This window comes from Sander lucioperca, chromosome 12 (assembly GCF_008315115.2).
Source record: "Sander lucioperca isolate FBNREF2018 chromosome 12, SLUC_FBN_1.2, whole genome shotgun sequence".
Classification (NCBI taxonomy): domain Eukaryota; kingdom Metazoa; phylum Chordata; class Actinopteri; order Perciformes; family Percidae; genus Sander; species Sander lucioperca.
Window position 1 is genome coordinate 19,602,417 of NC_050184.1, and position 27,998 is coordinate 19,630,414.

Genomic DNA, 27,998 nt, shown 5'->3' on the forward strand with positions numbered 1-27,998 from the left:
TTTCCACAGCAGGGAGAGAAAAAGAGAGAAGTGAGGAGCCTCTGTGGTCTCTGATGTCAGCAGCCAAGGTGAGAAAAGAGACACACATGAACAAGTTCATACTTGGAGTCCAGTGTCTTAACAGTGTTCAGGTCCAACTCTCTGTGACCGCCAGAGAAGATCAATAAAGTCTGCATGTATAATTACATGAAGACGCTGCAAGGCACCACATAACAACTTTGACAGAGACATTCCTTCACAGCTATCCAATGTAAGTTAGATGTATTTATATAGCACCTTTCACAGATAGGCTACAAAATCACAAAGTGCAGAGCGACAAACATTGTAATTTCCCCTTGTGGGATTAATAAAGTAGCCTATAAATTATTATTATTATTATTATTATTATTATTATTATTATTATTATTATTAACATTTTACACAATACAAGCAATCAAAAGACAGATAGCACCAATACACAGCACATGGCTGACAAGAATAAAAATCACAGCAGCAGCAAATAAATAAGGGTAGAAAAATAATTTTTTATTTTTTAGTTATTGAACATGTTAAAAAATTCTAAGTAAAACTTATAATCAATCAAAAAAGAAGAAACCAGATCCTCAGCAAAATATAAGCAACAGTGATCTACTTGGTAGTAAAGTTATACAGGGCTCTCACCATGCAGTACTTATAAATAAAAGTATAATTGTGATGGTTGGGGTCGGCTGGCTGTGAGTTTTTGTTTATTTTCTCTAGCTGTTGTTTTTTTGTTCTCTGTCGGCTCTGTCTCTCTCCCTGTATCTTTTACTTTCCCTCCTCCCCTCCTGTCTTCTCCCGCCACGCACACCTGCCAGCCATCTACAATCAAGCCCAGTACTTCAACCCCAGCTCAACAGACCATCTCCGCTGAATCGTTGTCTCAGCTTCACCGGTGACGCTCGCATAAGCTACCTGAAAGATCCTTTGTACTTACCTGTCCCTGTGTGTTTCCTTGCCTCACCCTTCTTTGTGTTTGTTTCGCAGTGATCACTTCCAAGCCTCCATATCCAGTCAGCTGGCCTCCCCATCCAGTCCTCCTCCCACGGCACCCTGCTTCACCCTACCTCCGTCTCCGTGTCCAGCCAGCCCTGCCTCGGCTCCTCTACTTCCCTACTCCCAATCCTCCTCGGATCTTCGGTCCCGCTTTCCCCGCGCTCCACTGAGCTCCCTCACCATCCTACTCTCTGCCTCCCTGTCCCTCGCCATCCTAGTTTCTGCCCCTGAGTCCCTCGCCATCCTAGGCTTTTCCCTTGAGTCCCTCGCCATCCTAGGCTTTTCCCTTGAGTCCCTCGCCATCCTAGGCTTTTCCCTTGAGTCCCTCGCCATCCTAGGCTTTTCCCTTGAGTCCCTCGCCATCCTAGGCTTTTCCCTTGAGTCCCTCGCCATCCTAGTTTCTGCCCCTGAGTCCCTCGCCATCCTAGGCTTTTCCCTTGAGTCCCTCGCCATCCTAGTTTCTGCCACTGAGTCCCTCGCCATCCTAGGCTTTTCCCTTGAGTCCCTCGCCATCCTAGTTTCTGCCCGAGTCCCTCGCCAGATTTGGTTCAAGTTTTTTGTTCAATAAATTTGTTAACTTTTGGAGCCTTGCGTTTGAGTCCGCTCTGTTCACCATAATAATAATAATAATAATAATAATAATAATAATAATAATAATAATAATAATAAAAGTTAATAGGAAGCCAGGGAAGTGAGGGTCTAATTGGTATGATATGTGATCTCTTGTTACTTTTAGATAAAGCCAAGTAGCTGCATTTTGGACAGTTTAAAGACGGTTCGGGGAAGTAAATTTGATTTTCATAGTACATAAGAAAATACATAATAGTTCAGTAAAAAGGAACAATTATATAGTACAAAAAAAGAAAATAAAAACATTATTGAAATGTGAAAAAAACTATTGCAATAATCAAAATAAGGCATGAATAATCATCTCCATCTCAACCTTAGTCACCACAGATCTTAATTTAGCAACGTTCCTCAAATGGATAAAAACATGAACACACAAGCTCAAAATAACTGAATGTCATCCGTATAAGATGATAACAGATGTCTATAAGGGTTTATAATCTGTCCAAGAGGAAGCATGCATAGGGTGAACAACACTGGACCTAAGACAGAACCCTGTGGGACACCACAAGACAGAGCTGTTGTATCAGACATAAACTGGCCCACAGAGACCGAGAAACTTCTGTTGGAAAGATAGAATTAAAAGCTATCCAGGACAGATCAGGAAATACCCTCTAACTGATTTAACCTTTTTTAAAAGATACCATCATGATGGTATCAAAAAGCATAGCTGAGGTTGAGTAACACTAATTAAGAGCACATTTCCCATCATCGGCAACCATTGTTATGTCATTAGTGACTCTAAGAAGAGCCTTTTCATAGAATGGAGTTTACCAACCAGATATAAAGCTGTTATACAGGTTATATATTTCTAGCAGTTTGGACACAAGAGGTAGCTAAGATATGGGCCTGTAATTCACTGGAAGAATGAGGTCTAAATTTGTTTTTGTTTTTAGCAAAGGCTGGACTATAGCATGTTTAAAATGAGCCAGTTAAAATGGAGAGATTGATCATGGATATATAGTGGAAGCAATTGAATTAAAAACATTTAAAAACCACTATGAATGAAGAATGTCAAAGGATCCCGATGGTTTAAATATGTGCAACAATTAAGAGATGTCCTCTAATGAAAGGAAAAAAGTCCAAATTGTGAATTTATTACACCTATTTACACCTCAGGGACAAGTAAGGCAGTGGAATTTTCAACTGTACTCTGATTAATGATGCATCTGCAAAAATATGTTTATGGGGCATTATATCTATAAAACAAGACAACTTATAAAGAACACACTTATGATTGCTGACAAGAACATCATCTATACAGACATCATCAATAGTTACACTGTGTGACAACAAAACTGAGTCCAGAGTCCAGAGTATGGCCCGCACACTGAAACCACTTGAATATACAAACAAGCCATACAAATTGTAGAATTGTTTACAATTTAAAAAATAAAAAGTACCAGATTTTAAGCTGGGAAGACCTAATGAAATATGTAAACGTGTGCTTGGTATATAAAGTCACTTACAACCTAGCTCCATCGCCACTTGACATAAACAGAAGAAAAGAAACTGATCATGTCACAAGGAGAGAGAGAGGGAAGGTTGTGTTATTTTGTTGAAGAAAAGTTCTTTTAGTCGGTCAGCTTGGTCCATCAGAGGGTCAAGAGAGTTCAGACAATTCAATCCCACACCATATTAGACAATTAAACATATTGGTCTTTTACTAAGCAGATAAAACAATGGATGGTCAATACATATACACGTCAGGACTAAAACTATTTGTGCCAAGTTCTGCTCTGCTTGTGTTGTCCTTCTTTCTTGTATATTTTTTTTTTAAAAAGCCTTTTTAACATCGAGGCCGGGGGACTACAGAAGAAAAATAGCCTTTTAGCCAATTCTGGCATTTTTAACCCATGTACTGTATTATCATGCCTTTCATTAATTTGCATTGTCCCCTTCTTATATAAAATGAATTAAATGTCCAGAAACATGTTGTATAAAGTTAAAAAGCTCAGTAATGTCAGTAATGTCACTGCTACTACATTGCACATATCTGTACATGTTGTTCATACATTGTTCATATTACATAGTCATATTTATTCTGCTCATATAACACTGTAATATATTTATTGTCCTGCCTATGCACCATCATTCTATACTTTGTATATCACACTGCACTTTTCTTTTTTTTTGCACTTCTGGTTAGACGCAAACTGCATTTCACTGTTTTTGTACTTGTACACTGCACAATGACAATAAAGTTGAATCTAATCTAATCAAGAAATTCAGATGCAGCCTTAGAAGCATTATCAACATGAAAATCATTAATAATTAAAACTATGTCCAACTTTATAACTCAAGATAAAAACTCAGTAAAATCAGACAGGAAAGGGTCAGTTGGGCCGTGAGGTCGGTAAATTAAAATAGAGTAAAAAGGCTTTGACTTACCAATTCTAGTCATCATTTTGAGTTTATTCAAAGAAACACTTCGCACATCCAACAAACTTGGAAAAAAGGAAAATCCAGCATTCTGCTCTTGCTACAGCATCGCCATTTATTAAAGAAAACTTAACTTTTCAGTCCCTCTGGACCTTTGTCAAGAGTATCTTGACGAAGGTCCAGAGGGACTGAAACGTTAGTAGCAAGAGCAGAATGCGGGATTTTCCTTTTTTCCGAGTCATACTGAGCTCAAATGAGGGGAGAGTCTCAGTGCTAACCAACTGTAAAAAGTTAAAGCTATTTCTAAAAATCACTGCCAGACCACCATCACGGCCTGACAGCCTCGGTGTCCTGATGAAGCTACAGTCTGCAGGACAAAGTTCAATGATGGACGAATACTCCATATTCCTCTGCCAGGTTTCAGTAAGGATCCGAAAATCCAAATTTTCATTAAAAAAAAATACGTCTTTGAGAAGAAATGTCTTGTTGGTAAGGGAGCGAGCGTTGAGCAGAGCCGTCCTACCAGAAGCTTGGTCAGGAGTGGCTTCAGTAGAGGCAAGAGGCCGCGGGGGCAGGGACCAGGTGTTTGATCTCTGATGATACCTGCCTTCAGACACATGATGTCTGTGTGATCTGTGGCTTGTAATGACAGGGATGGGAAGATGTTGGCCTTTAAGGTGATCCACACAAGGAGAGCTCACTGTACAAGCAGCAAAATGTACAGGTGAGAGAGATGGAGCAGAAGTTATGAGTAAAGAGCCTGGAGCCGTTACATACTTAGTCCGTGACTTGCTCCAAGCTGTTACTCCAGACTGACCAGAAGATAATTTTACTCAGGAAATTTACCATGAAGATCAATTTTCTATAACGCTAGAATATGATGCGTAAATATCTCTTTCACTGTGTCTCTCTCTCATGGGCTAAAATATACATTTCCTAAGTCATATTAACTTCCACAGCTCGCTTTTAATGCAAAATCTACAACTGTTGGTTTATGCAAATGACAGTGACTCATTGAATGGTTTCAGTTAAGAGCAGTAGTTGGTAAATGTATATTTTTAGACTATCATTCAGTCAGTCCGCTATTATCTGCCACGCTTTTTCTCACGTGTTTTATTTTTTTATAGAGGACGAGTTTCCTTCTTTACATATTTTATGCTTTGCTCCCTCGTATGTATATTGACATAGAAAAGAAAGACACTGAAGAAATTGGACTCTAAAATCTAGAAACTATAAAGATAATTAAGTGAGAAATGTAATGCACACTGTAAACATGAATGGAACAAAGTTATTCACCCCCAGCAAAATAAAAAACCATTGAGGTGTCCTCTCCCTGTTGTTTCATGAATGTACAGTAGCCTACAACACTATAGTTATTGGTCCAGTGAACTAAGTCTATAATTTGGGAGGATTGTACAATTAGAATATGTTCTTAAAATTGTACAATCCTCCCAAATTATAGTCCCAGTTTACTGGACAACACAAATTGTGTGCTAAGAATGCCAAATACAATGCACATGGAAGAGGAACAAACATGATCCTTTATTGTTAAAGAATTAAAAAAAATGAATCAACTAAAATAATTCAAGGTGCATTGGTCAACTATAGAAACACGCATGTACAGCACTTTATATATTGCCCTTAGTAACTGACTTCATTTAATCATTAAATCAGCCTTTTCTAATTATCTCAACAACTGCAGTAATATATTCATTACACTTCTAACAACAATATGAACAGCAGTCGTCATGCAGCAATATAACAGTAACAATGTCACATAAAAATAATGGTCACAACTTTAAATAATAACAGTAGTTAACTGAGCAATATGCACCTGTTGTATTTTAACGCAGGGTGATAACAATAAATACATAAAAACAATAAATAATAAGGCTAAATTGAGCCAGGATAACTGGTAAATCCCGGCTTTAATCCCTTATCTTGGGTTTGTGAAACAGCCCTCAGGTGTGTCCATGTCTGATCTGAAGCTGTACTTACTGTGTGTGTGGCTGACACGATGTCAATAATGTCCCATCTGAAAATGTTCCATCTCTGCAGTCAGAGCACTCAGTGTCCTTTAATGCTGTTCCTAACAATACAAATCATATATATATATATATATATATATATATATATATATATATATATAGGGAGAGAGAGACAGACAGACAGACAGGGAGAAACAGAGAGACAGACAGGGAGAAACAGAGAGACAGACAGACAGGGAGAAACAGAGAGACAGACAGACAGACAGGGAGAAACAGAGAGACAGACAGACAGACAGACAGGGAGAAACAGACAGACAGACAGACAGGGAGAAACAGAGAGACAGACAGACAGACAGGGAGAAACAGACAGACAGACAGACAGACAGACAGACAGACAAACAAACAAGGAGAAACAGACAGACAGACAGACAGATAGAGAGACAGACAGAGAGAAACAGACAGACAGACAGAGAGACAGACAGGGAGAAACAGACAGGCAGACAGACAGAGAGACAGACAGGGAGAAACAGACAGACGGACAGAGAGACAGACAGGGAGAAACAGACAGACAGACAGACAGACAGGCAGACAGACAGACAGAGAGAAACAGACAGACAGACAGAGAGACAGACAGGGAGAAACAGACAGACAGACAGACAGACAGAGAGACAGACAGGGAGAAACAGACAGACAGACAGACAGACAGACAGACAGACAGAGAGACAGACAGGGAGAAACAGACAGACAGACAGAGAGACAGACAGGGAGAAACAGACAGACAGATAGACAGGCAGACAGACAGAGAGAAACAGACAGACAGACAGATAGAGAGACAGACAGACAGACAGAGAGACAGACAGGGAGAAACAGACAGACAGACAGACAGACAGAGAGACAGACAGGGAGAAACAGACAGACAGACAGAGAGACAGACAGGGAGAAACAGACAGATAGATAGACAGGCAGACAGACAGAGAGAAACAGACAGACAGACAGAGAGACAGACAGGGAGAAACAGACAGACAGACAGATAGAGAGACAGACAGAGAGACAGACAGGGAGAAATAGACAGACAGACAGAGAGACAGACAGGGAGAAACAGACAGACAGACAGAGAGACAGACAGGGAGAAATAGACAGACAGACAGAGAGACAGACAGGGAGAAACAGACAGACAGACAGATAGAGAGACAGACAGACAGACAGAGAGACAGACAGACAGACAGGGAGAAACAGACAGAGAGACAGACAGACAGACACAGAGACAGACAGAAAGAGACAGACAGACACAGAGACAGACAGACAGAAAGAGACGGAACTGTTGTCATTTGGAAGCTCACTGAGCCAAAGGTATAACTCATATCACATAAATGAGCACATTGGCGGAAACTAGACAAGAATACCTATGTTTTGATGTATAAAGAAGGTATGACAAGTAAAAATGTTGGGTGTGCGTCAAAAACACATAGTATATCCTGAATAGCTGAATTTTTCGTGAATGGTTTAAAGTTTGAATCACGTCTGTAGGTGAAAGAATGTAGGAGGAGATACATTTTAAAGCAGAAGAGGATTTGAAGGCTTTCAAGCCTGCGCTCATTGACTTTAATGTTAAAATAAAATGTTTAAAAGCTTAATATATCAACAAAAGTTGAAGAAGTCCCATCATCTGCTGAAAGAGCTAAAGATTTTGATAGTTGAACGTTTTTTGTAACTGAATGTATGCAGAAGTTACAGACGACCAAAAAACGTACGGAAGAGGGAATAATAAATAAAGAACAGAATAACAATAGTGGGAATGCTGCTGAATAAGCATTCCCACTAATTATAATCTTCAACTTTATCACTAAGGCTTGTTTGGATATAATATATAGTTTTGTTAAATCTTATCATATAGGTCTGGTATATCGAAGCCGTCCCAGAGTGCCGTAGCCTAATGCCTGCTGTTTTGGACGGTATTATTAATATAAGTAGTCTATAGATCATGTTTCCCTACACTATGCGAGAACAGGACGACATCCTGTTGGGGGATTTTTTTTTTTTTTATTAGTTTATTTGTCAGGGACAATGCAGCGCACATTATTACATATATAATTATGATAGTCAAAGCCATAACAATATGTGTAGATGTGTTGCATAAAAGGTTTCTAGCCAATTGGCTAATTTGCAACCCCAGTCCCTGGTCAAGCCTTTCTAGAAAAATAATCCAAATATAATTTTTTTAAAAGAACTACATAGTGTGAGTTACACAATAATGCAGCAAATACATTGTATACTAATATATTACATCAACATTTCACAGAGTCGTGACCACATTACACAGAACAGCACATCACGTAACAACACAAACCCCAAGCACCCGGATGCTCACACTCGCTCACCTATACCCTAACCATAACCTTGGCAGCCATATACAAACAGCCATGCATCCACAGACAATACATTACTACAACACAACTGACTCAGTGGTTACATGTTTGGTTTTCTTTCAGCCAGTATTTCACCATTCTATTAAATGTTTTCAGTTCAGTTTGTGTTTTTATTTCTGCTGGTAAATTATTCCAAAAATGGGTCCCTATCACTGAAAAACATGACTGGCCAAAAGTGGTTTTGCGCCCCTCTAGTGGATACCACTAGTCTGGCTATCACCAGACCAAGCTCAATCTTGGTCTGGGGAGTCTGCTCTGTACTGCTGCTGCACAAGAGGTGTTATCAACGGGCATAGTTCAAATTACTCTGTACGCAATTGGATAATCCAATAGCGCGCCAGGTGGATAAGCCAGTTTGTGATTGGTTCTTGCAAAATTTGTAATGGAAGCAGGATAGATAAATGTACAGATTTCCACAGGGGCGTAGCACACAATTCTGGGCCCTGTAGAAAGGCATTTTCTATGGAAATGCCTTCCCCGCATCCACAGCTATTCATTCTAGCATCTTTTTGGGCCCTCCTCACATGAGGGCCCTGGGTACTCAGTCCCCTTTTTCCCCCCAGTCCGACGCCCCTGGGTTTCCAGCCTGAGCTGCAGGGCGAAATCAAATCGCCGACAGATCGGGCTGGGTTAACCCAGTCTAGGATACAACTAATTGATGCTGTGATTTTGGCAAGGTGTTAACAATCACAAGCAGTAGCAGCGACAGCGGCATCAACGGATTGCTGCGCTTCGGTGGCCGCCATGTTGAATGTAAACAAAAAGCTGCTTGGTTGCTTCTCTATCGTCATCATGTTAAACCCGCCAATAGCGCTGTGCTGAATATAAATGAGATAACTACACTTCAGGGACCAGTCGCACATCTCTCCGGCTGTAGCTTAATGAATATTTGCATTTTATTTTTTCAACCTTTATTTAATCAAATGCCCTTTTGCCTCGCACTCCCACAGTTACACACACCCACACCTATAAGCTGCCCAGTATAACCACAGTCCGATCTGGGTTGGCTATAACAGATCAGACTGTGGTTATACTGGGCCTCCTGTCTCATGCTACTCAAATCTATGTCAAATTCTCTCCCTTTTATTCTCTCTCAACCCCTCCTCCTCTCTGTGCCACTTGTCACTTATTTTCCTTCTTCCTCTTCTCTCTCTCCCTCTCTCTGCCTTCCTCTTCTCTCTCCTCCTGGCGGTGTTTGTCTCTCCCAGGACTCTCCTCCTCTCGACAGTTGTTGCTGTTACTGTTACACCTGCACCACCCATAGTCCCTGCTTCCTACCGCTGCACTCTGCCAGCCCTGCCGCCCAGGTGCTGCCTTTGCATCCTCATCTCCATCCTCTCACTCTTCCTCCTTTTTCCACTCACTGCCTTAAAAACCCCATAAGCCTCCATGTGTGTCTCCCATTTATTTTCCTTGTGAATTTATATTGCTGTTATTGTTTTACTGTTTGTAGAAATGTAGCCACATGTGGACTGATGAATGAGTGCAATGCTTTGAATATCACTTTTGACTCAGGCGCCCCCTACTGACAGTTTAGCAGTATTACAAGCAATGTTTACATTCACAGAGAGCCACTGCATGGGCGACAATGTCCTAAAAGTACTGTTTACTTTACTGATGTGATGAGGCACTTGTATAAAAGTATCCACTCCTAAGAAAAGTAGAAGTGAAGTAAGTCCTTTAAAATACACTTAGAGAAAAAAGTTATAGACTGACTCAAAAAGCTTTTAAGTTTAGGGTAAATGTCAACACAAGACATTGTGGCTGTCGGTGGGAAGATTCTCTCTTGATTGATGGCAATGGAGATGTAAACATAGTCACTGGAATTGATCTTTGAGATTGTGATTCAGTCCGACAGTTTCTGACCAAACCTATATTTCAAATGAGTTCATTACTTAAGGTGTCTCCTTGTGTTTACAGGGGGGCAGTAGCAGCGACAGCGGCATCAACGGATTGCTGCGCTTCGGTGGCCGCCATGTTGAATGTAAACAAAAAGCTGCTTGGTTGCTTCTCTATCGTCATCGTGTTAAACCCGCCAATAGCGCGCCAGGTGGATAAGCCAGTTTGTTAATGGTTCCCGCAAATTTGTGACGGAAGCAGGATAGATAAATGTACAGGTTTACACAGGGGCATAGCACAAAATTCTGGGCCCTGTAGAAAGGCCCTTTTTACTCTATGAGGTGCTTTGCATTGAAAAATTGGCATGTACAGGGTGGGATAAGAGGCTGATTCACGTATGCACACTTGTGGGTAATCTGTGATTTATAAAGGCAACATTGCTTACAGATGTGCGTATGCACGGTTTTATAAATCTGAATTTTTTTTTACTTTTGGGCGCACGTACACTTTTAGTAAGGATCCTACACACAGTTTTATAAATGAGACCCCTGTACAGGTTCCTAACAGTTCAAGTGTTTATTTAAGTGCTGTCTTTGTTAGTTTGATCCAGGGAGTACGTCATCAGTAGGTCCCACCATTTCCAGACCGGACTACATCTAGGAAGAGACACAAATATGTTAGTGCTGCTTTGTGTGTGGGGAAACAAGAACATTTTCTGATGTGTGTTTGACTTCAGTGCAGGGTGTCACAGTGTTGTCCTTTTACCGATCTTTGGTACTAAATGATGTAGGCTGTTTGTTGAGCCCGCTTACAAACAGCAGCACCAGTTGTCTTGACAACTTCATGATCACCATAGCAGAGCCATCTGTCATCTGTGTCATACAGCTTATGCCCCGGGCGCACACAGGCGCTGATGTAGCGTCCTAACAGGGGAGGAATCACTGTTACATCAAGAGTCTAAGCATGAAGTGCAACTTATGAACGGTTAATTTAGAAGAAAAAGAACTTGCAATTGCTAATTGTAAATTATTTTTTTCAGAAAATCAGCAGAAGAAAGTTAGGTAATTGAAAGAGTGCGAGTCAATATCAAGTATATCAATATTTCTGCCTCTGATTGACACATCTATCTGTAACATGTCTGAGAACCTAATAGAGGACTACAGAAGGTGACAGTCGAACCTTCGATGTGTAAATATCTTACCCCAGTTCCTTAATCCGAGAGAGCCTAAGTGGCTGATGACACTGATCAGTTTGTACCAGCCATCAGCCTGATAAGACACACAGATAACAATAGTTAGCGTCACATATACACAAACACAGTCCACATATTTACTCTCTGTGTGTCCCAGGGGTGTGGTTGTTTTACCTGGCTGGTAGTCACCAACAGCTCCTTAAAGGGCTGAAGGACTACGGGGTCCTGCAGCTTCACGGGGTCCTGCAGCTTCACGTCCTCTAGCAACGGACTGAACCTCTTCAGGTGTATAATCAGGAATCTGTAGACAGGACAGAAAGCACGTGACAGATCATTAATGCAGGCATGGTGGATTAATGGCTTATCGATCATAAGCATACTGCGGATTAATTAATAGAAACCACTAGGGTTAAAAACATCAGATTGTACAGCAGACATCTGAAAATGGTTGGTTCAGATATAAAGTAAATATGATTTGTATAAAGGCCTCTCAGTGCTTGCGGTGGATGTGATGTCACTCACCTGGGCAGGGTTAGAAAGGTGGAGCGCCTGACTGATGTGTTGCAGCCACACTCACAATCATATTCCGCCTCTGTCTCCTGCAGTAACAACATGTTGTCAGATATGTATTGCGTAACACAGCAACAAAACACCCATAAAAATGGCAGCAGTGTGAAATGATTGATTTTTCTTTGTTCCATGAGGCTTCATATCAGTCAGTGTTGATGTGAATGAGTGAGCACACCAGGTATTCCTTGAGCAGCTGCTGTACTGAACCTCCAGGAACCAGATCCACAGAGATGTTGGTCAACTCCTCCTCTGTGATGGATTGAGCCCCACACCTGCACATTAAAAGGACAATGAGAAAGAGAAAACATTTTTATCGGATTTGGGTGAACTGGCCCATTAAAGATATTCCGAAAATCCATAATAACAGAGTAAATCTGTGGACAACTCAGGGAATGTTTGGCCTGCAACCACACACTGTTTTTACTTTGTGGTTTGACCTTTTGCATGTCCTGATGGTTTGCATTTTGAACACCAGGTTTCTGTCCACAGGGCAGCTATAGCTTCTCGCCATGAGGGCTGCAGCCTTCTGCAACGGTGACGCCAGACTTCTCATCTGATCTAGGAACGCTGTTAAAAACTCATGGGCATCCTGAACATATAGACACACAGATTGGATTTGATGCACGGACAAGAAAAAACCAGCAGGCGGCGAAACATTAAAGGGTAAGAACCAGATGACTCACTTTCACTTTGTCGTCTGCAAATGCAGGAGCCTGGGCAGAGACGGCCTTCTTGAACATATGGAGGGCCCAGAGCTTGTAATCCCAATCTTTGGAGCCGTGACCTCTTACAACGTTTATAAAACCTCTAGAGAGGGGGAAGTAAAATGGTCGTTGTCCTTAAGTGGGTCTGCAGGTTTTTTGAAAAACTTGAGGATAATGTTTTCAGTCAGGAAACAGCATTTGTGTGTGTGTGTGTGTGTGTGTGTTATCTGCTGTACCTTATCAGCGGAGTCTCCTCATAAATATAATTCCAGAACTGTGGATCGTAGCTGTAGATATCAGTGACGAACTCTCTAAGTGTGATTAGGCTCTGGAGGCAGGAGTTCACATAGGAAGTCCCTGAAATGCGGGGAAACCTGACACACACACGCACACAACAAGACTCATCACACATCAACATCACTATCTTCGATGACAAACTACAAACTGTGGCTCATTTCACTAAAACGCTAACTGTATTTTAATTTTAGGTGGTGTATTTATGTTCTGCATGGAGGTAGAAAAAATGTAAGCTGTAACATAATCTTGTATTTCTAAAAACAAATAAACTGTTGCAGGTCATTCTAGGTGAATTAACACTTTCCGTATTTCGTGAAAAATATTTAAAATATATCAACTTTTCTGTTTCTTGTCTCTATGTGAGAGTATGTGTGTGCAGATGTACTCACCCAAGCCTGTGGAGCTGATGACTCTTGAGCCTCAGTGGACTGACGGCACCCTGCCTCTGGCTAATGTCCTCATCTTCTGAGTCGTCGAGAGAGGAGGAATAAACAACGAGCTTAGGCCAAGTGGCAGCTGCTGTCCTGTACTCTTCGTTGGCTTTGTCAAGTGCTGCCTTCTCTTCATCGCTGAGCCCTTTAAACTCCACCACTTGGTCATTTTGGATTATATCAGAACTGAAACATGGAGGGAGAAACAGGCTGTCCTCCTGTTAAAAAGATGGAGAGGTTGTCAGAGGTGTGGCCTATAACTGGACAAAAAACTATATTGAAAACAGGAGTCAGTTTTTTTAAATGGGTAATCATCGGTCAGTGAGCCATAGTATTTCCTGTGGCGTTCCACAGGGGTCCGTTTTAGGCCCAAAACTGTTTATCCTTTATCTAAATGACATATGCAAAGTAGCAAATGTACTAAAATTCACTGTTTTTGCAGATGACACAAATATTTTTTGTTGTAGGGATAACTAGCAGCAGATGCTGGAAATGGTCACAAATGAAATTAATAAATTAAAACTTTGGTTTGATTCAATAAGTTATCTTTAAAGTTGAACAAAACTAAATTCATGATATTTGGAACTCGTACTATAAATATAGATGTTAAAATAGTAATTGATAATGAAACAATTGAAAGCGTCTATGAAAGTAAATTTCTGGGTGTTGTACTTGACCACAAACTGTGCTGGAAGCCCCACATTAAATATCTGTGCATGAAGATGGCCAGGAGTATTGGTATATTGAGCAAAACTAGATACATATTGAACCAAAATACATTACATACTCTGTACTGCACACTTATTTTACCATATATGTTATATTGTGTGGAAGTATGGGGAAATACCTACAAAAGCAACTTACAGAGCCATAATATCATTCAGTTCAAAAATAGATTAAAGAAATCATTACTTGATCAATACAGAAAAGAATAGACCGAAACATAGGAACGAAATTGTAATGTAAAGGTATTGTTGTATATTGTTGTATTGTTGAAAGTTATTGTAAGATCTGAAAAATGGTATGCTGTATTTGCATATCTACTTACTTTGTAATAATATGATTTTGTGAAATAGGGGCAGGACCAAATAAGCTATTTGCTTCCGCCTGCTCCTTCTCGAACTAATCCTTTTATATTTTTTATTATTTATTTTTTGTTAAATTCTGATTGTGTTTTATTTTGTGGTTTTAATTTTTTTGTTTTGTCTTGCAACATTGTTGATTGTTCGAGATAAATAAAGAAATGAAATGAAATGGATACACAGTTGTTTTAAAATCTTGTTTTTAAGTACTTTACAATTGATTTAAGATTACAACTCTTAAAATTGTCATGACAGCCACTGTTTTCTGAACCTGTTGTTTTGGGGATTGGCATTGTGATATCAGTTTTTCTAATGATACAGAAACAAGTTTGGAGTTTTTGCTTTATAATAAAATAATGATTAGTTAATTACTAAAACAGTTGCAGTATGAATAATGCAGCAAAGATGTCTCAAGTGTGCCACTATGATCCAGGTTTCATGTGATCGTCTGTGTTGTGACCTCAGGAACAGTTGTGCTCATAAGTTTATGAACCCATGCTAAAGTTGACTAAAAAGAGGAATAAAAAAAACACCTTTTGGTAATTGATCTTAATGCCTTAATTATGATTCCGACCACTGTGGTGTTGTCAACAAACTTCACGATGAGGTTGTTGTCAGTGTTTCCGACACACAGACTTATTTGTGGCGGTGCGCCACACAATCAACACCGACCGCCACACATTGCGTTTAGTTCAGCTGCATTTCCTTTCCCTGTTCTCCTCCGTCTCTCTGTTACTCTACACACACACATACACAGCCCCTCTCCTCCATGCACACATCATCTGTCTCCATGAAAACAGTGTTGCAAACTTAGCGACTATGTCGCTAGATTTAGCGACTTTTCAGATCCCCATAGCGAGTTAACTCTAAGTAACTTTTTTCACGAAAGCGACTAGCGACAAATCTGGTGACTTTCTGTAAAAAAGACGCCAGTATTTTCCAGCGAGCACGCAAGGTATTTCTCTCCTGTGGCCGCCAAAACAGTCACCTCTCTCTGAATCTGTTTTGTGAGGAGCAGAGGAGCAGCCCCTCCACTCCCCTCTCTCCTCATGTGCTGCAGCATTGCGCACAGTGCAGAAAGGGGAGAAGGGACAGTGTAGTTATGGCCGGTGTAGATAGGAGAGACAGCGGGATGCGACAGGAGAAAGACGCAGCTGATCTGGCCTGGCCCTGGGCAAGCCAGCCTTCTTTAAGAAATCTTTAGGGACTGTTCGTTACTCAATTAAGGTGCCACCGGAGGAGTTTCGTGGCCTCTAACCTAAAAAGAGGTGACCCTCCCCTCATCAGTAATAATGTTCCTATGACCCTCCAAAATGATTTGAAAAAGAGGCATGACCCTCCCCTTGCGTGCAAGTTTGCATTACTGCATTACTTCAGATACTAAGTTACTCCTCTAGTAAACTAGTATTCATATGAAATAAAACAATAAAACATTGAGACCATTCAGCAAAGGACACTGGGATATAGGCTATAACAAATTCAACACTGGTTGCTATGGACTCGTCACTAGGCTTCGTCATTGTATATTTTAGCACATAGGTAAAGCTGCCGAAGCTGAACATTATATTCCAAAACACGTTTATTTTTTCACGGTGTATCCAGCAAGGCCGATATGAGCGTCACATTCACCAGCCAGCTCCAAACAGGTGATTGAGGCCTCTCCACTTCGCCGTTTAAACAAAGTGGAATAAACGTATAAAAGTCCAAATCTACACAAAACCCGCAATCAATTAGTAAGCTGACATCACATGTATATAGATGGCATTTAGCAATAGGAACCTTTATTGCAAGGTTGGCACGGCAAGATGTCCAGACTAGTGCAACAGTAACTTTAGTTTTTTGCGTCCTGCTGCTCCCATCGTTGGTATTTGATACCAACAGGATACCAACCCATCCTGTTGGTATCCCCCAACAGGATGTCGTCCTGTTCTCGCATAGTGATGAAAATTGGAATGTTTCCAAAATTCCCCAGCTAAACTTTCCATAACACAACATACAATGAATACATTACATATGCAGCTTTACTGTGGGTAATTATTGCGTATTAACATCCAGTGTCTACAATACTCTGCTGCAGTGCATTCTGGTTGTGTTCTGGCTCACTCAACATGTCCATGATAGGTTCAGTGCCCACAGGAAACATTTCAGAAGTGGAGTTTGTTCTTCAGCCTGATTTACACAGGTTATATATTTCTAAAACCTGCTTTGTGACGACTTGTGACGATAACAGTTTGGACACAAGAGGTGGCTAAGATATGGGTCTGTAATTCACTGGAAGGGTGAGGTCTATATTTATTTATTTTTTTCAGCAAAGGCTGGACTATAGCATGTTTAAAATGACTGGGGACAGAGACAGTTAGAAGGGAGAGATTGATCAGAATCAGAAAGGGCTTTATTGCCAAGTACATTTTTTACACATACAAGAAATTTGTCATGGTGTTGTTGGTGTATGTTACACATACTCTAAATATAAGAAGGATAAAAAGTATATACACAATATAAATATAAACATATACACACAGCATTTTGTTTATGGGTCTGCACACATTCATAAAAAAATATGTTTTTTACATAGAAAGAGAAAGAGTGTGTGCTGGAGAGGTCAGAAACCTGTAGGGGGGGTTCTGACCTCACCAGGTCACTAGAACATAATTTACAATAAAAAATAGGACATGAAATTAACTCAATATGGCGAAAATAAAATAACAAATTAGAGATAATCACAGGCTAAAACTCAATTTGGTGAAAATAAAAAATTATGACAATAAAGGAATGAAATAGCAAGACTTATGAATACAGAAAAAGGCAGGAGATTCAGATAATAAAAGCTGAAGAAGAGGAAACGGATCCCAATGTGTTTAACATCAAAATGTTCAGAACAAATTCAGCTTTCAGCACAGTAAGACCCAAATCTGTCCCAAAGCAATGTGTAAAGAGATTATTTGGCGCTGAAGCTGAAACGTTGATGTTGACTTTTTGAAATTCCTCAAATCTCTTTTGAAAACAAACCTTAACTTATGATGTGTTGTACAAATTGTTTCGGTGCTTGAAAGGAGTTTACCAAAGTCATAGGTTCACAAAGTACTGTTAATATATGACAAAAATAGTATAGAAATGTCTGAAATAACATTTAGTAATATTTCTTTTTAAGTAAGAGTAGAAAATATCGTTTGAACGTGTCGGTGCGTCTTTCATCCTCTGATGGTTAAACTATAATATAATGTCAATAAACAGGATCTATTAAGAAGTGGACTAATTTTCCTAATGATTCCTACAGACTTTGATATTTTTTTTTTATTTTTATTTATTTATTTATTTATTTATTTTTTACACATAATCTATTTGTTCTCTCCAACCACATTTTTCATTAACAATTAGATTTGGAGATGTCCTCTAATCAAACAGGAGAAGTCCAAATTGTGAATTTACTTATTTATCTAAGGTGAAGACTTAACAGAGGATCTTAGTCTAGAGTGAAATGGAGCTACTCCACATCACTACAGTTTGACAACTCAGGGACAAATAAGACAGTGGAATTTTCAACTGTACTCTGATTAATGATGCGCCTGCAAAAATATGTTTATGGGGCATTAGATAATAATAATAATAATAGTAATATTTTATTTAAAGGCGCCTTTCTCGGCACTCAGGAGATCTATAAAACAAGACAAATTATAAAGAACACACTTATGATCAGACATCATGAATAGTAAGACAGTGTGAAAAAACTAAGTCCAGAGTATCCCCGCACACTGAAACCTAGATTTTAAGCTGGGAAGACAACATTTTTTTATGGGGCATAGATTCATTAATTTGCAATGTCCCCATCTTACATAAAATGTATTAAATGTGTGGGTTCAGAAACATGTTGTATAAAGTTAAAAAGCTCAGTAATATCAAAAAATTCCTCCCTCTGTATGTGGGGCATTATGCTGGTCGTGTCCCACGTATATTATTGTTTCTCCACTAGAAAGTTGAGTTTTTTCTGATTGAGTCCACCTAGTTTCACTGAGTCCTATTAGGGAGAGGTTGTACTGATTAATTTCCGCTGCTATCTGAGATGCTTTACCAGCTTGGTACATCGTTTTAACGTTCCATGAGCCTATCTTTGTATTGTTTTTGGTTGTAAAAAGGGGGGTCAGCTGAGCAACGTCCTTCCGGCTTGAGTTTTCCAGCGTCATATTTGTCTGGGGGGAGACACCTTCTACTTCCAAACCTTGCTGAATGTTATCCATGAAGGTTTCTGTAATCATGTTTATCCACTAGGCGGGTGATTGGCCCGCCTAGCTTCACCGGAGCCACGTTTGCCAGCGTGTTTCTGGGTGGGTCCAGGCAGGCCTTCATGGCTACCGTAACGGCCCGGGTGGCCTCAGTGGCCTCCCTCCATACTTCACCCAGCCTGGCAATCCCGTACTTATAGCTGTTACCGCCTCTCACGACGTGGACGTGGGGTTGGACTTTGAGAGGCCAACCGATTTCTACACCATTTCTAAAAATCACTGCCAGACCACCATCACGGCTTGACAGCCTCGGTGTCCTGATGAAGTTAAAGTCTGCAGGACAAAGTTCGATGATGGACGAATACTCGGTATTCCTCTACCAGGTTTCAGTAAGGATCCAAAAATCCAAATTTTCCCTAAAAAAAATACATCTTTGAGAAGAAATGTCTTGCGGGTAAGGGAGCGAGCATTGAGCAGAGCCGTCCTGACAGAAGCTTGGTCAGGAGTGGCTTCAGTAGAGGCAAGAGGCCGCGGGGGCAGGGGCCAGGTGTTTGATCTCTGATGATACCTGCCTTCAGACACATGATGTCTGTGTGATCTGTGGCTTGTAATGACAGGGATGGGAAGATGTTGGCCTTTAAGGTGTTCCACACAAGGAGAGCTCACTGTACAAGCAGCAACATGTACAGGTGAGAGAGATGGAGCAGAAGTTATGAGTGAAGAGCCTGGAGCCGTTACATACTTAGTCCCTGACTTGCTCCAAGCTGTTACTCCAGACTGACTAGTCTCTGTCCAGTAACATCTCTGTAAGATAGTGATGCAGGCTGCAGACCAGCAGGTGTTCACTTTGGAGCACAGGGCCCAAAATTCACCTTGGACTGATTAATGTCTGTACAACTTACAATGTGTCAGCATCCGACTGGATTTAATTGAACCTGGAACTTTCCTCTGCAGTGTCCTATGAACTGTCTCTGTGTTTATTTATCACAGCCACTCCCTGAGGAGAGAAATAAATTGAGTTTAAGCAGAAACATATTATACATTTGTAAAGACATGAACATTTAAATGAAGAATTTACTACTGTCTTACCAGCTGTTCTTCTTCATGTGGATGTTTATTCTTTTTGAAGTACTGATAAAAGAGAGATCTCATTTAATAACTACTAATTTACTAAAATCATTCCAACTTTCTACAATACATACAGTAACATGGGCTAAGTAATAACAGTAAAGAACATACCTGTTGTTGATTGTCTGCATTCCTTTTTACTGTAATAAAACATTACCAGTGAAAAACACCTCAATCAACAACATAATGATCTGACAATTATATTATGTATTAAAAACAGAAATGTTTTAATTGTCTAAACTCCAATCATACCTGTGTATTTACATCGTCCCTTCTTTCTGAGAATCAACACGACAAGTAGAGATATTCCAGCCACCACTAAACATATCACAGGCACCACGATGACAATCACAGCTCCTGAACTTTGTTCTCCACATTCAGCATCCGTTGAAGCAGTTCCTGGTTTTATCAGCTGAAGATTCAATGATTGACATCTGGAATGATAGAGGGACATTTTGACAGGAACATGTGTAGGGAACCATGCTGCTGTTGGAAGAGTTCAGATGTGTCCATGTCTGATCTGAAGCTGTACTTACTGTGTGTGTGGCTGACACGATGTCAATAATGTCCCATCTGAAAATGTTCCATCTCTGCAGTCAGAGCACTCAGTGTCCTTTAATACTGTTCCTGTACAGATGATACAGTTCAGTTTATATATTAGTGAAGAGAACAACGTGTTATATGACATCTTTACATTTCATCAGATCTGTCTGATTTCCTTTCAGTGGATTTAAAAAACTATTTAATTGTTGACATTTTTGAAGCAGACAGTTAAAAATACATTATTATTATATACAACATTTCTTTGTTTCAAGTCTCAAAATATAATCTTTCACAAGCTTTTCATATTTCAGGAAAAACGACTCATTCCAGTCTCTTCTCTTCTCAGACTCTTCTGAAGTTCATTAAGGTTATTTCCCCTGAACTTTGGTGTTCTCATTTCAAATTAAAGTTATACCTATAATCTCAAAGTCAACATAATAAACTAACCTTTTTGGCTGATATATTGTCCTGGTTGACAGCTTCTGTGTTTCTGTGCTTCCACACAGCCGTTTTCTGAAGAGAACAGACAGTAGAATCCCTCCAGTGGTTCACAAACTGTATCTGATGTAGTCGTACATGCTGTCTTTATCTTTAAACCAGAACCTGTCAACACATAAAGAGGTTACATATATGTACTTTGTCTCTTCTACTATAGAGCTACATGCTAAAATAGTCCCATTTATAAAAACAGAGAATAGAAGTCTAAGCTGATACCAACAGCTAATATCTTAACTGCAGAAAGACTTTTGATCATGTCGACTGCTATTTACTTATGTGAAAAGAGGATTTTATGACACAAAATAGTCTTCACTGGTCTCACAGTATTTCATAACACATGAGGTCTTTGTTTCTGCGTGCAGTCTGTCATTCTGCAGTGCAGTAAACTCTTCAAAATGACTCTCTGCATCTTCACAAGTTCAGTTTTTTTTCAGTTCTTACACAGCACTAACAGGACGTGCAGTAATAAGCCTACTTACTGCTTTTAAATCTAGGCTTAGTCATACATTTAACTAACAATTAGGAAATATTAACAGAAGTCTACCTGAATTACAGCGTACACAGGGAAAACACTTAATGAAAGGAGTTCCCTTGTCACAACCCCGACAGAAAGTACTTCTCCACTCTGTACAATGGCTGTCAACTCCACTTCCTGTTGAAAAGAAAACCAATAATTCAATTTCATACAATATAATGTTTCTATTAAATGAAAATGCATAATCTTGAGGGTAGAGTGCATGTTGTTAGGCCACGTGACATGCACTACTGTCTACATTATTATTATTATTAGTATTATTATTATTAATAACAATAATAATAAAGAATAATAATTCCTGCTTGTTGCTTACTGTTGGAATAAAACTTCAGCACATTTTACTTGTGAACATAAACAGCACCAACCATGGGAGTAAAACTGACTCCACTGGTCCGCAGACAAGTGGTGGATTCTGGTCAGTATTGTTGCCGTCTGGCAGTAAAACAAAATACTCCACAAAGAAATATGTCTTTAACATTCAATCAGATCTTACCAGCAGGACACTTAGGACAGCATTGACCCCCCATTTGATACTCTGTTGGACGACATGTGAGGGTATGTCCTCTGAAGACACTCATCACAAGTATCTGTGAGGAGAAGCCTGGTTAACATACAACACAATTCATTGATAGAAATCTGTCTAAATTTACGACTGCATGTGAAGGCAGCACGGAAAGCAGCAGAGAAAAAGAAAAGAGACGAAGCAAGAGTTGAAGGGACTTTGCCTATTGACCCTTTGCAAACACGTCACACGACCACGTGACGGCGCCATGACGGATGGCGGAAGCACAGGCTAAACAGTAGTGGACGATCGGAAAGTTTCATAGTTTCAATCAGTTTGAAATACATAACACTAAATAAACTGTATTTGTGGCTTTATATGGCTTCTTCTATTGAACAACAAGTTGTCGTGCCGTTATCAGTCGAGGTAGGGCATCTGGTAGGTGCTCACAAAGAGCAGTATTTGGAGAAGTTGGAGATAGCAGGATTGGATACAGACCCTTAATTCGTTATCCCTCCGTTTTCACGGACCTCATTAAATCACAGAGTCTGCCCGACTTAAGACCACACGATCTGTTCCACTATGTGGTAAACGGGGTATCCCCATATACTGGTGCTGATCTCAAAGCTTTTAAAAGTGTGGATGCCAACCAGTTCTTTGTAGCTGGCTGGGTTAGCGGTACCTGATGCTACGCTAACGGTGGGGGGAGGTACCTCATAATGGCAAAGATAAGACATCAATCTAGGGTTTATTTTGTATTAACATCTATTCTTTACTTAAAGGAGAATTCCGGGCAATTTTTACGTTAATCTTGATCGCTATAGCTATGCGAGTACTTTCGATAGAAAAAACCCCGACCCGAATCAGTGCAGGTAACACGGAGAAGCTGCAGCTACGTACTACAAGCGTCCACTGAGCTAAAACGGCAGTGGTCGGGGCAAGTTTTAGAGTGCCTTTGTGCCTCTCAACAGACACAAAATGCAATTAATATGTCTGTGCCACATGAACAGGGCCCTTACGTGTCAACAAGATGCGTTTTCAACTCAGACATTGTTTAAATTCACCTACCCTGGTCCCTGTCTCGATCCTGCTGGTAGCTAGCTTGCCCTGCTAGCTGATAGCCGTTAGCTGCTAGCTGCCCTCCGGTGAGTGTATTCAGACAGGCTTCTGTAATAATCATCCCAATAATAATCCGCGGAGCGGCGGTAGTGTGGCTATGTCCTCCAGAGGACAGGTCATGTCACGTCTTGAAGTTTATTCCCCCCCTAAAAAAAACAGTAGTGTGGTAGTAGCTGGACGGCACTCACCGGACGGCAGCTAGCAGCTAACGGCTATCAGCTAGCAGGGCAAGCTAGCTACCAGCAGGATCGAGACAGGGACCAGGGTAGGTGAATTTAAACAATGTCTGAGTTGAAAACGCATCTTGTTGACACGTAAGGGCCCTGTTCATGTGGCACAGACATATTAATTGCATTTTGTGTCTGTTAAGAGGCACAAAGGCCCCGACCACTGCCGTTTTAGCTCAGTGGACGCTTGTAGTACGTAGCTGCAGCTTCTCCGTGTTACCTGCACTGATTCGGGTCGGGGTTTTTTCTATTGAAAGTACTCGCGTAGCATAGCGATCAAGACTAACATAAAAATTGACCGGAATTCTCCTTAAGTAAAGATTTATATAACACGTAGCCCATGTTTTTAGAGGACATGGTCGGTCGTGGCTACCCATACCGTTGTTCACTGGGTGTGCCAATGCAACTTCCTAGCTAATGGATGCCTGAACACATCCCAGCTCTTGGAAGTGCAGTTATTAATTATCTATCACACGTTAATCCATGCAGTAAATCACGGAGTGTCTATGATCAGTAGTAACCACACATACTTGTAACATCTAGCCATCTTCTTATCTGTGATTATATTCGCTGCGTAGCCTATGTTTAGATTTGACCGGTGGATATTTCGACGCGATGGGCAGCAGCTAGCGAGCCGTCCAAAGCTAGCTGCAGCTAGCTCGTCAGCTAGCCGGGGTAGGAGCTCCGCAGACCCGCATTTAACTCGTTTTTGAAGCTAGTTTCCGTGCCATGTCATCTTTAATTTAACCGATATTTTTTGTATGTGTGTTAAGTTAAATGAATCAATGGAACGGCTTTCTTTTTTGGATATGTAGCTAGGTCAGTGAATAACCGATGTTAGCTAGTTATGTGGGTCATCATCGGGTTGGACCTGTTAGCTGGTTAGCACGGCAGCAAGCTGGTTGAGGATCATTTTATTTATCATTTCATTTCCATTTGAAACAGAAAGGCAATACATACACATGCTTGTGTTGGTGAGGATTACTCTGCACATTGTGAATGTGAGAACACAAACACGAACGAAAACGTACGAGTTTAGCTTGCCGTCCATCTACAGCATATAGCTCTTCCACCGTCCGTCATGGCATTCATAATTCGCGAGAGTGGAGCGTGACGTCACGTGCAAAGGGTCAATTGTTACACAAACACATGGGCAGTTAAGTGCTTGCGTTTTGTTTTGTACTGGCTGCGATGCAATGCTCTCCTCAGCGGGACTTAAAAAATTACAACACATCCAAAACAGTGCAGCTAGGATCCTAATGAAGATAAGAAAGTACGACCATATCACACCCATCCTTCACTCACTCCACTGGCTTCCTGTCTCATACAGGATTGAGTTCAAAATCTCCCTACTCACCCATCAGTGCATCCATGGTAACGCCCCTCCCTACTTAAAGCAATAAAAACAAAATAATGTTTCCAAAATCATTTCAGTGGTTCATCAACTTGTAACAGGGTGAATGGCACTTCTGCATTCGCTTACCAGCTCTCTACCGGATATAACCACACTATGCAAGTTTGCCAGATCGGGTAGCGGATCTGTAGTTCCAATGAGACATAATGGGACAATTCTGCCTCCAACCTGCAGGGGGACTGAAACAGGAAAAGTTACATAGTGTTGCTTTAAAGAGCCACTCACTAGAGCCTGGATCGGGCCGAATTTTTCCGTCCGAACCCGGCCCGAGCCCGACAGAGCCGTGACCGAACCCGGCCCGAGCCCGTCAGGCATTATATTTATGTCCGAGCCGACCCGAGCCCGACACAGTTAAAATCCCGTTGTTTTTTTTTCTCATACTAATGACACATGTACGTTTGTTTGTGTGGAAAGCCCGCTTTTATTAAGTAACTGGAAGGCATTCGGAAATGTCAACAGATGAGCGCATCAGCGCACACGGGGGAACAAGCGCACGTTAATAAGCTGTTTAATTTAAAATGTTCAATGTGTTAACCTTTCCTGATCGCTTCGATTCCGACCGTGATCAGAAAACCAGGGGAGACTCGTTACCTCCAGGGCCGACGTTATATAACGTTGGGGTTAAAATCCCGTTTCTGTTGAGCAGATGAATGAACTTGGCTTTCAGTCTGGGGTTTATCTCGGACACCGCACACACTGTGTACAAAACTTAAACTTATTCCACCAACTCTGCTCCGGTCGCATCTACACGTCTGCTTCATCTTTCTCTATCTCTCTTCTGCCCACTTTACACACACACACACTGAGCTCTCTTAAAAGGAGCCGCAGCACCATTTTACAACAAATGCCTTATCACGCTGATGTGACCGAGCCCGGCCCGAACCCGACCATCATTTCTAAATATCTGTCCGAACCCGGCCCGGCCCGTCGGGTACCGTCGGGCTCGGGCCGGGTATCCATGCCTTACTACTCACACCACAAACCTCCTCACGTAACCTCCGCTCCAGAAACAAAGTCCTTCTTCACCCCCACAGGACCAAACTCAGCACCATGGGGGATCAGGCTTTCTACTCAGCTGCTCCTTGCCTGTGAATTCCCTCCCAGACCACCTGAGAGCTCCACAAACCACCGACTCTTTCAACAAGGGCCTAAAAACCTTCTAAAAATTCTTTTTTAGCAAGCTTTCTCGTAAATCTCTATTTGTGTTATTGTTTATCTTTATTTCTTTGCTTTGCTTTTTACCCTGTTTTTCTCCTGTAGCACTTTGGGATTGATTTGTCAATGAAAAGTGCTCTACAAATAAAATGTATTAATATTATTATTATTACCTTCATAGTGTTTAAAACTTTTTTGTTGCAGTGATAGAGACAGTGATGTTTCCTGTTTCCAGTAATGTTAACGGGACTCTCACGCCGCAATACGGTTGAATCAGAGTTAAAGCTATAGTGCGTAGTTTCTGCGGCCCCATGAGGAATTCTAAGTAATGACAACAAAACTGTTGACGCATCCACATGATACAAGCCTTCCGTGACCGCGGTGTGACAAAGGGCTTATAAAGAAAGAAAGAAAGAAAGAAAGAAATGTTGGAGAGGAGCAATATGATGAATGAATTATAATAAAAGCTTGCTGTAATAAGATTATTTTACCAGCAATGATGTAACTGTCAGATGTTCTCTTAACATCATCGTATACGGCAGGATCTAAGTTTCTATGGACTGAAGACATCTCTCTTAGATTTGGGAGGAAGAGAGACGTCAAATCCAAAACAGGAACACCATCTGGAAACAAGAAGAAGACAACCATGTAGAGATTACACTACACACAGCAGAGACCTGCTGGAATGTAGCTGGAGATGTTGTTGGACTTTGCTGCCATACCTCGATTAAGAATCAAGTGGTGTTATCAGGAAATAGGATACTTTATTTGACTTAATTTAACTCAAATTTAGAACCTCATTCATAATAAGTGCCTAAAAATATTTAAGGAAAACCAAAGAGTTTGCCACTTTTTTACCGATGGAGTGAGTCAATATATTGATTAATTTCAGCACTTTTTGCTGTATTTTGCGGTATAAAATATTTTTGTTACAACCATCTATTTCATGAAGGGGACGTATCAAAATTATGAAAAAACATGGTTGTATTGTTGTGTTGTGTTTTGTTCTACCTCAGGTAGAGGTATCTGTCAAAATCTATGAACCCAACAAAGCAGCTTATGTATTATTTATAGTTTATGTTATTGGCTGAAATGGAGCAAAGCTGGGGGGCTTGCCCTATATATATATATATATATATATATATATATATATATCTGCTCCGTCAAAATGAAATGGCGCAACAGTCAGCTTGTAGTATCTTTGCCTCAAGCCCCCAGGAGGTCGACAGGAATTGTAACTACCCAATCCGTACATGATGCCATGGGGCCATTAAAGACTTTTTCTCATAGACGTACATGGAGAAAGATTTTGAATGCTTTTATCTGATTTATTATTTCTAGTATAGTTCTTGTTTTTTCTGTGTGTGTGTGAGTGAGTATGTGTGTATGTCCTTGTACGTGGCTCCTTGTAACAGTAATTTCCTAATTTGGGATCCATAAAATCCATCTACAGTATCAATCTATCTACTTGAGTCACAGTTTGAGAACCTGTGGGCTACAGCACAGCTACAATGGTTATCAAAACGAAATCTTTCAACTTGACTCGACACACCTGTTTCAAATGTATTCCCTCCCCTGACACTGACTATTCCTGTATTAATTTGACAACAATTAATACCACTGACCTAGGATCCAGTCATATAGACTTATTAAACAATACGTTACCTTCATTACAGTACGGTCGGTGTCACTTTAGATGTGCCCCCCCATGAGGACATCACCTTATTTGTGTAACCTACCATAAGGACTACATTTCGACGTAATGTTTATTAATTCAAGATTTCTTCAGTAGAAGCGGATTCATTCTGCTGTTTTTTGTTCCAGGTGTATCTTTCCATTTAATATAAAGAGACTAGCCCGCTCCTAAAGGACTTCTACTTTCACTTTAACTTCTGGTAGACTGGCCGATAATCCAGAACATATCTAGCAGTAACCATAACAACAACTGGCATCAGAAGTGATGTAGCGCGTTACCATCTTTATAGAAAATATCGAGACTCACCTGTGTTTCATTAGTAGTTCAATTTGTCCTCGTTTATTGTTTTTTCGTTGTTCTCTTCCAATATGTCCTCCTTCCTCCTCTTCCCTCAGTCTTTGACAAGCTG

At 40.6% G+C, this 27,998-nt stretch overlaps 1 protein-coding gene and 1 long non-coding RNA gene across 2 annotated transcripts; one reads left to right on the top strand and one right to left on the bottom strand.

The window, feature by feature from the left end:
• The first annotated feature begins 51 nt into the window (after positions 1–51).
• Positions 52–19,524, top strand: LOC118496378. Its single transcript, XR_004898945.1, has 3 exons — positions 52–250; positions 11,330–11,332; positions 19,490–19,524. It is a non-coding gene; the product is annotated as an uncharacterized LOC118496378 (long non-coding RNA).
• On the bottom strand, positions 19,189–27,995 carry LOC118496375 (tumor necrosis factor receptor superfamily member 14-like). The gene is made up of 10 exons (XM_036007914.1): positions 27,896–27,995; positions 26,385–26,516; positions 21,970–22,063; positions 21,486–21,593; positions 20,891–21,046; positions 20,437–20,527; positions 20,153–20,334; positions 20,012–20,040; positions 19,859–19,903; positions 19,189–19,772 (listed from the first exon to the last, which is right to left on the bottom strand). Exons 2-10 carry the CDS (start codon positions 26,421–26,423, stop codon positions 19,731–19,733), a joined length of 786 nt encoding a protein of 261 aa, XP_035863807.1. The 5' UTR covers positions 26,424–26,516; positions 27,896–27,995; the 3' UTR covers positions 19,189–19,730.
• Positions 27,996–27,998: the final 3 nt, after the last annotated feature.

Bases quoted from the DNA above. Each gene is read 5' to 3' on its own strand.
- LOC118496375 (XM_036007914.1), bottom strand. From the start codon at position 26,423: ATGATGTTAAGAGAACATCTGACAGTTACATCATTGCTG. The intron at 21,594-21,969 runs GTAAGATCTGAT...TCTTTTCAACAG, and splicing joins CTGTCCTAAGTGTCCTGCTG to GAAGTGGAGTTGACAGCCAT. The intron at 20,335-20,436 runs GTAAGTACAGCT...CTATCATTCCAG, and splicing joins TCGTGTCAGCCACACACACA to ATGTCAATCATTGAATCTTC.